Source organism: Pocillopora verrucosa, chromosome 14 (assembly GCF_036669915.1).
Source record: "Pocillopora verrucosa isolate sample1 chromosome 14, ASM3666991v2, whole genome shotgun sequence".
Classification (NCBI taxonomy): Eukaryota; Metazoa; Cnidaria; class Anthozoa; order Scleractinia; family Pocilloporidae; genus Pocillopora; species Pocillopora verrucosa.
Genome location: NC_089325.1, coordinates 5,737,439 through 5,749,632, shown reverse-complemented (window position 1 = coordinate 5,749,632; position 12,194 = coordinate 5,737,439). Strand labels below are relative to the sequence as shown.

General features: G+C 38.6%; 2 protein-coding genes across 3 annotated transcripts in view; one reads left to right on the top strand and one right to left on the bottom strand.

Moving 5' to 3' along the window:
• The window catches only part of LOC131778298 (lipopolysaccharide-responsive and beige-like anchor protein), a 37,948-nt gene extending 32,600 nt beyond the window's left edge, over positions 1–5,348 (top strand). The window contains exons 45-55 of one of the 2 annotated variants that reach the window (XR_010716192.1): positions 119–208; positions 409–436; positions 703–843; positions 1,388–1,441; positions 1,511–1,666; positions 1,842–2,021; positions 2,568–2,669; positions 2,950–3,152; positions 3,463–3,614; positions 4,036–4,517; positions 4,646–5,348. Coding sequence is in view for 1 of the 2 variants with exons in the window: in XM_066161366.1 (XP_066017463.1) it covers positions 119–208; positions 409–436; positions 703–843; positions 1,388–1,441; positions 1,511–1,666; positions 1,842–2,021; positions 2,568–2,669; positions 2,950–3,152; positions 3,463–3,614; positions 4,036–4,105 (1,176 nt within the window). In the remaining variant the exon portion in view is untranslated. Of the gene's footprint in view, positions 1–118; positions 209–408; positions 437–702; positions 844–1,387; positions 1,442–1,510; positions 1,667–1,841; positions 2,022–2,567; positions 2,670–2,949; positions 3,153–3,462; positions 3,615–4,035 lie in introns of both variants that reach the window. The other variant, XM_066161366.1, reaches the window with a different exon arrangement.
• On the bottom strand, positions 4,774–12,156 carry LOC131778299 (septin-11-like). Its single transcript, XM_059094709.2, has 14 exons — positions 12,044–12,156; positions 11,852–11,966; positions 11,579–11,638; positions 10,540–10,593; positions 10,164–10,245; positions 9,535–9,675; positions 8,997–9,042; positions 8,390–8,461; positions 8,174–8,263; positions 7,824–7,920; positions 7,608–7,659; positions 7,098–7,347; positions 6,514–6,591; positions 4,774–6,232 (listed from the first exon to the last, which is right to left on the bottom strand). Exons 1-14 carry the CDS (start codon positions 12,077–12,079, stop codon positions 6,116–6,118), a joined length of 1,290 nt encoding a protein of 429 aa, XP_058950692.2. The 5' UTR covers positions 12,080–12,156; the 3' UTR covers positions 4,774–6,115.
• Positions 12,157–12,194: the final 38 nt, after the last annotated feature.

The following is a 12,194-nucleotide window of genomic DNA, read 5'->3' as shown; positions in this document are numbered from 1 at the left end:
TGGCCCTGTTAAGAGCCTTTTCAAGTGCGCATTACTTAGGCCCAATTTGTTTTCATCTTTTGGAACCGAAGGTACCGTTCTTGTATTTCTGTAACCGTGAGTGATGTTACTTTTTCAGGCCGTGGAGCAACAGATCAAAAGTTTTGGTCAAACGCCTTCGCAGTTGTTACATGAACCACATGTTCCACGGATTCCGCCAGAAACTCCGGTATGTGACTATTCTATTTTATAATTTATTTCTTTATTTTCCTTACTGCTCCAGCGCTCTGTGTTTGAAATCTACGTGTGAAAGAAAGAGAAAATCACCACTTGGAGTGCTAGATATGCGTGTCGTTCAAAGTCTTTTCAAGAGAAGAGATTAATCTTTTAAGTTTGGGTTTCAATAACTTTTTGTGTTTATTTTTTTAGATTACGGAAGAAGAGGAGCCTTTTAAAAGTACGTGTACGCATCATTGTTGCATCTTTGAATATGGAACTGGGTCTATGAATTGTAACTTCTTCGGTTACATTCATTAAATCTGTAAACCAGAGTAGGATCAAACCATGTGTGATTGTCCAACTGGTTGCCATGTGAACTTTAATATATTGGACTCTCTTTGTTACAATGCAATGCGCCGAATGTTCTATTCCTCCAGTGACGTTTAAAAGCTCGGAATAAAACTACGCTAGTGTGTGATGATGTTCGTTTTATTTTCCATACAGGTATATATTTAACCTTCAAAGTTACGTCTGATGTCCCTGTGACTCATGTTGCCGCTAACACCGACTCCACCGTCCCTTCCCCTGCTGTCGTGACAATCAGTTGCAACCAGTGTTTCTCGGTCAACAAGTGGTTTACATCAGGTAAGTGGAAGGGGAGTAGAAAGCTGATAATTCCATATTGCCTAGCCTCACAGAAATTAAACTTTTCCCTGAGCAGCTTCAATTGACCCGACAATGTTACTCATTGCGCAACGAGACTGACTCGCTTAGTCATCGAAGTTATCTCACTGCCTCAAGCTGGAAGTGAAAAGGAGTATTTCACTCTTCCCGGATCGCATGGTAACCTCTCTCCCCCCCCCCCCCCTCTTCCCCGGTGTTTCGCTAAGTTTCTTCGGCAGTTCTTTGGTTCCCAATCACTCTCCTGAGTGGGGAGAAGCACCGGGTGAGTGCCTTCCTTTCCTCTGTTATAAATAGAAGTTGGATTTGGTTCTGAGGTTTTACAGCTGGCTATCGACACAGAGCCAACCCACATGACATGTTCTTATTATGCGACGACTCAGTGAATTTAGAGTATAATAATCGGTAAGAGCCGGAATACGATGAAGTAGTATTCCTTCTACTTATTATATATTTTGAAAGTTAAGTGGTCCAAAGTAATCTTGCCTTGTAAATGTGTTCTCTTTAGCAGACCCAAAGCAAAGTCTTCGAGGAGTTCAAGTTGAGCAAGATCCCATGTTAGGTGGGTAATCAAACTCTGTTTTCCATTTTGCGAGACCTTTTCAAATAATATTCTACTTTTCTTTTGCAGCAACAAACGCTGGACGCCAGAAGCGTCAACTCGGTGAACCCTTAGATCAGTCTGTCACACCGTGCGCCTGCTGCTTCGTGGTGACCGCTGACAACAAATACATCATGGCTTGCGGCTATTGGGATAACAGTTTTAAGTGTTTTTCGGCGGATGGTGGTACGTTTTAGTTACTTTCCAAACTAAATTTAACTTACGAAATATAAATGAAATATGAAGAAAACAGTAAGATTCTTTCCCTGTTACATGCTCACGGCATCGAGATGTCTGCAAAATTGGAGCTGCCCGTATCTTAGGATTTTCTCGTCATACATTTTGTGTCTCCGTTCCACAGGAAAATTAACGCAGTGTGTGTTTGGCCACTGGGATGTGGTGACGTGCTTGGCTTACTCACGTCACGTGGGGCTGATAGGCGGAGACGCACTTGTTGTATCGGGCTCGCGTGATGCTACAGTGTTGGTTTGGCGATGGAGTGAAAAATTGCAGAGAGTAGCAGCAACTGACCGCGAAGAAGGTGGGTGCTTGCTTTGAAATAATTTGTTTCGTTTCAAAATCGTTTTATAGTTTGTTTTATATATGTCATCAATCTGACGTTCCTATAAGTCCCAAGCACCCTCTTCATATGTAGCCTAAGGAAGGGAGAGTCGTTGGCTGATTAGAAGCCATAGGTGTTTTTTTTTTTTTAGGGAATTAGCTGCTCCTTCACTTTAGTAAAGTTGAGGGATATTATACAAAGTACATGAAGGCAAGAGAAAATAAAAAAAAAAAAAGAGGAAACAGATTCCTGTTTCTGTCTTAAACTGAAAAAAAACCCTCGGGGTGACTCGACTTATCATAATCGATGCGAAGATTTCCTTCTTCGGCCTCTTTTTTTTCTCCTGATACAGTATTTTTCTGTAATAAAACATTTGGCCCAAAAATAAAGGGATTGAGTAGAGTCATCATTGGATGGCTCCTTAGAAAATGTTGAAAAATATTTTCATGGCAAGAATTTAGTGAGGACCCGGGTGCTTTTTCTTTGTTTAACTCAGTAAATCACATGTTGGTTATCCTTCCGCAGGCGACAACCCCTCTCCACTGGCTATTCTCACGGGTCACGAGCAGCCAGTGGTCTGTGTAGATGTCAATGCTTCTCTCGGACTTGTAGTCAGCGGTTCGCAAGGTACGTTTCCAAGCAACAAGCCGATTGTCGAAGAAGTGCCTTCACCCGAATGACATCCATAGGCATATTCTCTACACTTTACTCCATTTATTTTGTATGGTACTAACTAGCAGAACTTGTTAAAAAATCAGAACTTCTTAGCTGGCGATCATTTCCTTTGTCCTAGTGACTTCAATTTTTGTTTTAGTAAAGATACTGTTAGGAGAAATTAGATGCTCGTTATTTTTGAGGTGAAAGGTTAACCAGAGTGTTAAATGTTATGTTTCTCTTTTTCTGTCAGAGGGACCTTGTCTTTTGCACACCACGGCGGGGAATCTCTTGAGAACGCTGCGAGGGCCTGGAGACTGCGTCAGACCGAGGCTGTTGAAACTAAGCCGCGATGGTTTGGTGGTAGTGAACTACACAGACGGCACAGGTCATCTGGCGGTGTTTACCATCAACGGCCGGCTTCTAAGCGACAAAAAACTGGATGATCAGATGCTGGTATGTTATCGCAGTTACCAAAAGCATTATGGGGGAGGTAATGGTGAAGTTTATGGTTTTCGCACCCGGGTTCCTATTTTAAGCTTTTGGCTTATTTAACATCAAATCCATAAATGGGCTTGTTTTGGTGTTTCGGCGAATTCTCATACATCATCACAGTAATAGGAAAATTTTAGCTGGACTCTTGATAAGTTAGTAATACTCAGGGGATGTTCTCTACCCAAACCTTCCCTAACTTATCTTTTTAAACCAACCACGTTTCCATAGAAGAAAGTGGTTAATCTGTTCATGTTTTCTTTCTTAACCAAAGGCACTGGCTCTCAATAAAGACGGTAATTTCTTCGTGACTGGAGGATTCAGCCGATATCTGAGGTTGTGGCGAACTCATGACTTGTGCCTTCTTCACACCTATCCGCCATGCGACGGCAGCATTAGGGCTCTAACCATCTCTACTGACCAGAGGTACGTCACACGCAACGTAGACTATCGTTAAGAGCTTGCGATTGTTCACCGAGCCGCTCTACTTTATTTTTGTCTCTCATCTACCGTCTCAAAAGACTCCTCTCCCTCCCCTACCTTGTGCTGCTTTTGAAATCTAGGATTGCGGCCAAACTTTTCACGAAGAAATAATTTGCACTCGTTCCATTCATGTCTCACTCAAAGAATTATGTGACTGACAACAGACTCAATAGATGTTTTACAATACATCAAGAATGATTTTCACCCATACCCACGAAAGAGGATTTGGGGGGGGGGGGGACGGTGGTGGGGATCAATGAATTCAGACAATTGGAAAGGAGAGGGAACAAATTCATGCAGAGATTACAATATGCTAAATATTTGACATTCTGAATAGTAATCCCTCATTTCTTGTTCTTCCTAGGTGTTTGGTTGCTGGACTGGCTTCAGGCAGTATCTTGGCCATTGCCGTGAACTTCCCGGGCCGTCTTTGATCTGAATTTCACTTTCCCCCCCCAAAAAAACAAAAATAACAAAAAACAGGACGTTTAGCCATGGATTTCAATGAACAATGTCTTGGTTTGTGATACGAGGCTGCGACGACGAGCTTTTCTCGTAAATGGTTGAATTGTGTCATGATGGATAAGCATTTTTGTAGAATTTAGATTATAATGTTTGAATCTTCATATTCGATCACAAACTGTGGACGAGTTCATAGAGTGAATTTTTTAGTGAGTGAATGAAATGATTGTAATACTGTGAAATTCCAACTAACTACTTGTACATTTGGAATGGATCATTTCCAAGATGTCAAAAGCTACCTTTAAAATAGGGCAAGTGCGAGGGCTTTGATATGAAAGTGGTTTTTGTATTCTCGAATGAATGCGATTCTTCTTTACCCGAAATGTCTTAGACTGGGCCTGATACCAAATGTTAGGATTTTTGGAACTTGTAAATGGCTTGTTGTAGGCACAAGTGCCGTATTCTGAAGTATGGCCGGGATATGTACATTAGAACCAATCAAGTAGAGAAAGTAGATCAGTGCCGGTCGATCTCGGCCAATCAGTGTCAATCACTCCAAACGCCTAGCCAATAGTCCTACGCGGTCAAACCGCTCTGCGAGACATTTGAATGGGTTTCTCTCATAGAAAACTACAATTCATAAGGGCTGTGTGTCAATTTATTAATTGCTCCAAACAAAATCGCTTATTGCTTTTACATTTCTAGCTGTTACATCTTTAGTTACTCTTTATCCAGACGTCTACTACACAGCTTAACGAGAACAAGCGTAATATTAACTAGAGATAAATATTAGGGGCCCAGATATCAGCTTCGAAGTTTTCTTCGTCATTTCCTTCCATGTCTTCAAGGAGGATTTGAGAAACCAAAATCGTTAATTATATATTTATTGCATACTTCCAGCGAGTATGAGGATAAAACTGGTTGCCGTCAAGCTTAGGGGTTCCAAAGTTTAAAGGATGTAATCTTTTGCTTGAATGTTTCAAAAATCATCATTCCAATTACATAATACAATTAAATTTAATAGGGTCTTAGAAATTGATGCCGATTGATGCAGTCAATCGACAAGGGGATATCGTATTAAACGATTATCAAAAACGGTCCAGTTATAAAGGTAGAACCCAAATATACTTTTTTTTAAAATGGTAAGTATGCAACAGTGAACTAACATAATGAAAGGTGAAGTGAAATAAAGATGACGAAATATTTGACTTTCAAGTTGATCGTGGTACTTATTTTGTCTCTGGTATGTTAAACCTTTAAACCTCTTAGGTGTCATGACTGGCAACTAATTTCTCTTTACAATACCACCCCTGAATCAAACATTAAGGTCACGAGAATAAGGGAAATGATCATTGAACACAGAAACTCTTGATTTGTAAATAGATTTTCCTTGTCAGCACCTTTGGAAATGTTTAGAGGACAGTATGGAGAATATGCATATTGATGTGGAGGTGTCAAGAGTTGACCCTCGACTTCGCCAAAGTGAATTTCAAAGTGAATTACACACACCTTTCAACATCACCACATAATCCAGTAAACAGTTAATGAGAACACGGAAACGTATTAACCAGTTGGCTTTATCATGCTGTAACCCAAATTAATTGCGCTGATTTGCAAGAAAATTTAAAACAGCCGAAAGGTAAAGTTACAAACCAGACCTTCGGAGTTTACGATTTATTGTCACTTTTGACCCAGGAGCCCTCTTCTTTTTTTTTTTTTCTTTTTCCCATCCACCATTTCATAACTCAGTAACCGGGGAGGAACTGAAGCCTAAAAACGAGGTGTAAACAATTTAACAGGTTTAACAGGTTTTGATGCCCAGGCCACTAATACCATGTTCAGTTGCAAAATTTCTGTTTGGAGAGTTATGTAGCATACATGATGTGATATTTAGTATATATCTATTGTAGGTTCCCATTTCACGGAGTTGCAAACTTTACAACAATTAAAAATTTGGTTACATTCTACGCGTGTCTGGCATTTCATTTCTTCTTTCCTTTCATTTGTTCTTTTGCGACTTGAGCGGTGGCTTGTTGTGCTTGAGCCAGCGCAGCCTGGGCGGCGGCCTTTCTCTTGTTAAAAAGATTTATCTCCTCGTCCTGAAAAGGCAAATTAAAATTAGCTAACGTACCCGTTAGTAAAGACAAACAAACAAACAAACAAACAAACCTTATTCTCATTCTAGTGCGATTTTCGTGTTTGGTAAAATTATTGCTGTTTTTTTTCTTCTCGTTTTTCTATGTCAAAATAAGCTTTTTGCGATTATTTCTCGATTAAACTACGCAACTTTTTTTTCAGCCACTAATCAACACTAACTGCGGCTGTCAACGAGGTCGTTACACGACGACAGAGCGCATTTGGCGTTTTTGTTCTCACTTACCAGCAACCTTCGTTTTTCTTCCAGCTTCTTCTTTTCGTCTACTTGTGTCTTCTTAAGATGTTCAAACTTGGCATGGAGCTAAATGTTTTTCAAGTTTACCAATAGTCACAAGATGCGAAAAATAAAGAACAGAAAAAAGAAGGCAATATATCAGATGAACTATTAAACAACTATGCGCCGTTCTAAGGAATAATTTCTCATTTACATTCGTGCAATGTAACTTGGATTTATGTTTGCAGGATTGTAGATACACAGTATAGGTGAGCGATACCCAAAGGAAACGTTTGAGGTGTTTCAACATAGTTGCCTACGATAAAAATCCTCTCTAGTACCAAACATCAATCTTACTTCTTTTCAAAGTTACCACCAGCAATTTAGATTAAACACACGTTCACTGTCTAAGTATCAGACATAATATTTCTTTCACTCTGAAGAAGGGCTAAACTCGAAACGTCCGCTTTGGAAACTTCCTTTGGTGGCCAATTTACATGATCAACTCAGTTAATAACACCACATTATCTTAGACTAAAAAGATGAGGTGAACACGACGTTTGAGGTACACAACCGTTATCGACATCACATACCTCTTGCTCGGCTTGTTTTAATTCAGCCTCTTTCTCTTTGACCTTGTCTACAAAGCTCTGTCTCATTTTCTCTTCTCTGCTTTGTATGTCCTTCACGTACTCCTGTCTCCTGAGCTCGTACGTCTCCTGTAGACTGTGAGGTTGTTTGTCGCCGTCACCATCACTGAAACCCATGGTTTCTAACTTGTTCCTGCGGTACAACTCGTAGTGCCCGGTATGCGTCTTGTCGATCAAGTCCTGCATGTTTGTTCTGGAAAGTATGAAGCATTGTTTTACGATATGCTGAATTATGCACGAAGTTTCATCGGTTCTTCCCTATGATCCATTGGAGGACAGACGCAAAGATGACGTCACTATCAAAAACATCTTCCTTTTTTAATCATATAAATCAAATATATTCACGTGATCTGGATTAGGCATTTAGCACATGGCACGAATGGTCTCCATACTTCTCCTCACGATGTTCAAAAACTCGATATTCCATGGGTAAACAATTCAGTACAAACTTACCGTACAAGCATCTCTCTCAGTTTCACAAAGTCGCAATGGTTTTCATTTTCAACTAGAAAGAATGAAATAAAGGTCAGTTTTCCTTCATGCGTGACCATCTTTCAACAAGTACTGTATATAACGCTATCAGGAATCTTTTAGCACGATACTATCGTTAGTAATCAGCTCCTCTTTCACGTCAGCTGTGATGTTACAAAAAGGGTACATGTGCAGTACCTTCTACAGTCCCCCAAGGATATTGTCTGGCTCTCGTCTTCACTTTGTTGATAATAGCCTCTTCACGGCTTCCAACAACAGCAAATGGAATTTGCTCCTGAAAAAAAAATCACCAGCTTACTCACACGCACACGTAACATGCACACTGACAGATAAAAGAACTGTCGAGTAAATATGAAAACTGTATACGGCAACTCTCGATTTTTAAAACAGATTCTCCTTGTCAGGACCTGAGGAAATTTATAGAGAACATCATGGAGAAAGTGCATTTTGATGTTACGGTGTAAAGGGTAAGTAACTATTTGATAGTATTGAGGTAGTGGGAACATGTGATTTATCAACTTGCGTACATTCATGCCAGCATTCATCTCAGCAACAGTCTCATCGTCAACTGGAAATCGGTAAATTTCTACACCATTACTTGTAAGCTCCTCCATTATCTGAAAATAGAGGAGAAAGTTAACCATTTTTTTTTCATGGATGTACATGTATATGTAATCAAGGTGCCTGTGTTAGATCAAATGAATGTACATTTACATGGAATTCTCCGTAACTCATAAGCTCACCTTCTCTTTGAATTGTTTCAGTTCACTTTTTGCTATGGTGTCTGCTTTGGCAATTATGGGAACAATATTCACCTGTAAACATAGCAAGAGAAAAAAAAGCATATTTGGAATAAGTTGTTTCCTTATTGAGGTTTAACAACACTGTTTTTTGAGAAGAATAAGGCTCTTATTTCAGAGGTGTAGGTTGCCCAATTCATAAAAGCTATTTAAACCTTAAGCTCCCAAGATCTGATTGTTAATTCTCCCTTATAGCTGCTGCACATTTCCTTGTAAATTAGTTATGAGAACTTGGTGTTAAATCAAGATGACAACTTCTACCTGAAAAGTTTGAGTATTCTCATTACCTGTTTGCTGGATAATGTTTGGATATAATAAGGAGAAGTTTCATGTTTATCACTTCTGGGAATTTAAGGGTTAAGAAAAAGCTAAGCAGTAGCTTCAATAAAAGCACAGCTGGAGTCTGATTTGTTCATCACAAGTATAATTACAGACTGAATTTGATGACACAAGGTCAATTTATCATAAAAATTACAATTTCCAAGAAAAGAAGCAATCAACACTGGCATCAGCATAATGTTACTTTGAAGTGTTACCTGCATGTACTAACCTTTTTGTCCAGTTTTTTCATACAAACAAGGTCCAGAGATTTTAACCTGAAGAAAAGTGCAACCTTGAATAAATAATTATGCTTTAACAAAGGGAAGTACACTATATAATTGCGTAGTCACTAAAAATTAAAAGAGGGAGGTGGGTTTACAACATAAGAAAATGATTCATAGTACATTGGAGACCCAAAAAGTTATGTTTTACTTGTAGCTATACTTAACAGTAAAGTTGCATCATAAAGAACCAAAATGGCTTCAGCAAAAGGTATGCAATTCAGTGTTCTGGGTAACAAAAATTTATTACACATGTATTTGAGCCCCAAGTAGTCTGCTACATCACAGTTTCTATAATAATAAGACACACCAGAACCCATTTAAGACTTATAAATGTATTTGGGAAACAGAACACTTGTGATTGGCAGCACAGCTTACAAGTATATGTAGGAGTGGGTGATGTGCAACTCCTGATAACAGTGGTGAGAATACGACAAGAATTTGAAAGAATATTTTGAGTGCAGGAGCCATACACTGAAGACTTACGAGTGGCCACTGGGAGAGATGAAGTAGAGGCAAACATGAACACGTGTGTCATGGTACACATTCAGAGTTCTTTTTATCTTGAGCTCTTGTTGAAGATATTTTTCAAACTGGGAATCAATATACTCCACAATAGGACTGGCACTGAAAATAGTAACAAACCACTTCACTTTTTAGACAAAGTCCTGAATGTGTACAATTAGTATAAACAACCCTTGAAAAAGAAACAACTGGGATATTACTTCATTACAGCTTGTGGCATATGATTGAAGGACCTCATGATTCTGTCACAGTGACAGCAATCTATTGCAATCCCACACAAAAGTTCTTAAAGATAACATGCTTAAGGTTCCTGTAAAAACAGTTTGGTGCATTATCAGTGCTTTTAAGTCTAATAATTTCCTTCAGCTGAGAAACACAACTTTGGCAAATTGCCTTCATCTGACAAAGCCTTCTCTGAAGCTCTATGCTATGCTCTGAGTTCTTCTGCTTTTGGTAGCCAGGCTTTTAACAGTTATCCAGTGGCAATCCTAATTCGGATACAAGTTTCCTATTGTGCCTCTGGGTGAACCTGTATATACTACACTCTCAAAAGGAATTTAAGAAGAAAATCAATACAGCAGACACCATACCTGTCTTCTTTGTTGATCTGGTCTCCAAAACCAACAGTATCCACAACTGTAAGCTTCAGTTTCACATTGCTCTCATTCAAATCTACCAAAGGTAATTGGCAGAAAACTGTCATTAGTCATGGATACTTAATAAGAGATTTTATCGTAAATGCACCAACAGAATGAAAGTGTACACCAGAAGTATTCCCTGCGAATGTAAGTGGATTTCAGGAACTCATGTCCAAATATCTTTACTCCAAACTCTATGAAAATTTAGGAATGATAAAGGAGAGGAAAAGAAGATAATTTTTCCATGAAATAGACACATATGATCACATAAATGAAAATAAAGAAAAAATGACAAACTTTTCATCATTTGTAACATTGTTGAACTCACCATAGGTGTGATCTTCTACTTTCACACCAGGAAGTTGATGAGAATGAGGAATTCCTAGACAGACAAAAAAGTTGAATAATTTAGGGAGCAATTGAAAAAAGCCCAAAGGAACTCTGAATTGTCCATTTGTATATTCAGAGTCTACAGTGAGATGAAACCAGTCAAGGGGGAGGAATTACTGGAAAGATATTTGGTACAGGGCTGACAGTTGTAGATAGGTTGAAAGGTCTTTTGTTCTCTAAGCTTTTCATTGCTACTTCAACTTAAAATGTCACTTGACAAGACTAGTGTCTAACTAAAAAAAAACTATGCAGTTTGCTAAGACACCACATCTGGCACGCCTACCCTAAATATCTATATTTTAATTGTTTCCTCATAAATTTCTATAGTAATCTAGATTAACTAAATAAAATTGTAAATTTAAAGCAAAAGAGTAAGGAAACGTGAAACAAACAATTGATGTTGTTGTTGTTTGTTGCTCCTGAAGATACAATTGTAAATTAATTTTATGGAAAGTCAAGAAATACAGTGTACTACTCCTAAAGAGAGTTTTGTGGCAGCGGGAAAATGAGAAGCAACATGTTTAAGATCAACAGGTGTTTAAAGTAATTATTATTCTGGTCTGGTCTATTTTTCTAGTCTGGTTGATTTCTTTTGTAACAATTGTGCCTAAAATTAACTTGATGGTCATGACGTTCACAATACACAGCACAAAAAATTCTACCATGCAGAAGCTCTAAACTTTCCTTTCAAAGTTTTCACATAGCCTGTACTTGTACTGCAATATCGAAAGAGATTAGAACTCAAGGATGTTCCTTGACACACAAGTGAATGAAACGATTGTACCAAGTGCTGCATTTGAATCTGTCAGCCATGCAATATTTAATAGTTTCAGGGATAGCCACACCTATTACCTCGACCACAACAACAATGAATATTAACAAAAGGAAGACGCGCTTGAATCACTTCCCATCAAAACTGAAAAGGATTCCACGGAATTTGAAAGGAACGCTAAAACACTTGATCACTCCAAACCTACCTTCAAATGTCGTTTTAAAAAGACAATCCATAAGAGTTGATTTTCCGATTCCTGTTTCACCTAAATATAAAAATATCCTCTATTAAGTCACTTCCTCCTTTTCAATTCTCGTTTTGGAAGTAATTCAACCTAAACACATGAAAGTTATGTTTTGAATAAGTTTGACACATGATAAAAGTCTTGAAGAAGTTCGATTCTGTAGATAGGTTTAAACTCGTGCATACTCTATCCAGGTAGAAGCAAGTTCCTTATTTTACAAGAAGAATATCTTACCTATGCACAGAATATTAAAGGAAAAGCCTCTATTCACTGATTTATTGACAAGCTGGTCCGGTAAGCTGTCAAAGCCAACATGGCCCGCTAAACGCAACTGCCGCCCGTCCGCTCCCTTTAACAGAACGATTTCAGAAAGTTACAGAAATAGTACAAATTCAAGAGACGAAAACTTGAAAAATTGCTACTTACTAATGTCCTGCAGTAATCAGTCACCGCCGAAGCCATTTCAATCGAGTGTAAAGTCTAACTAAAGAGCCAAACAGCTGCTTATGAATACTTCGAGAGGAAAGAGGTGAGAATTATGAAAGAAATGTGGTTTGGTCAGCGGTCAAAACTGGAG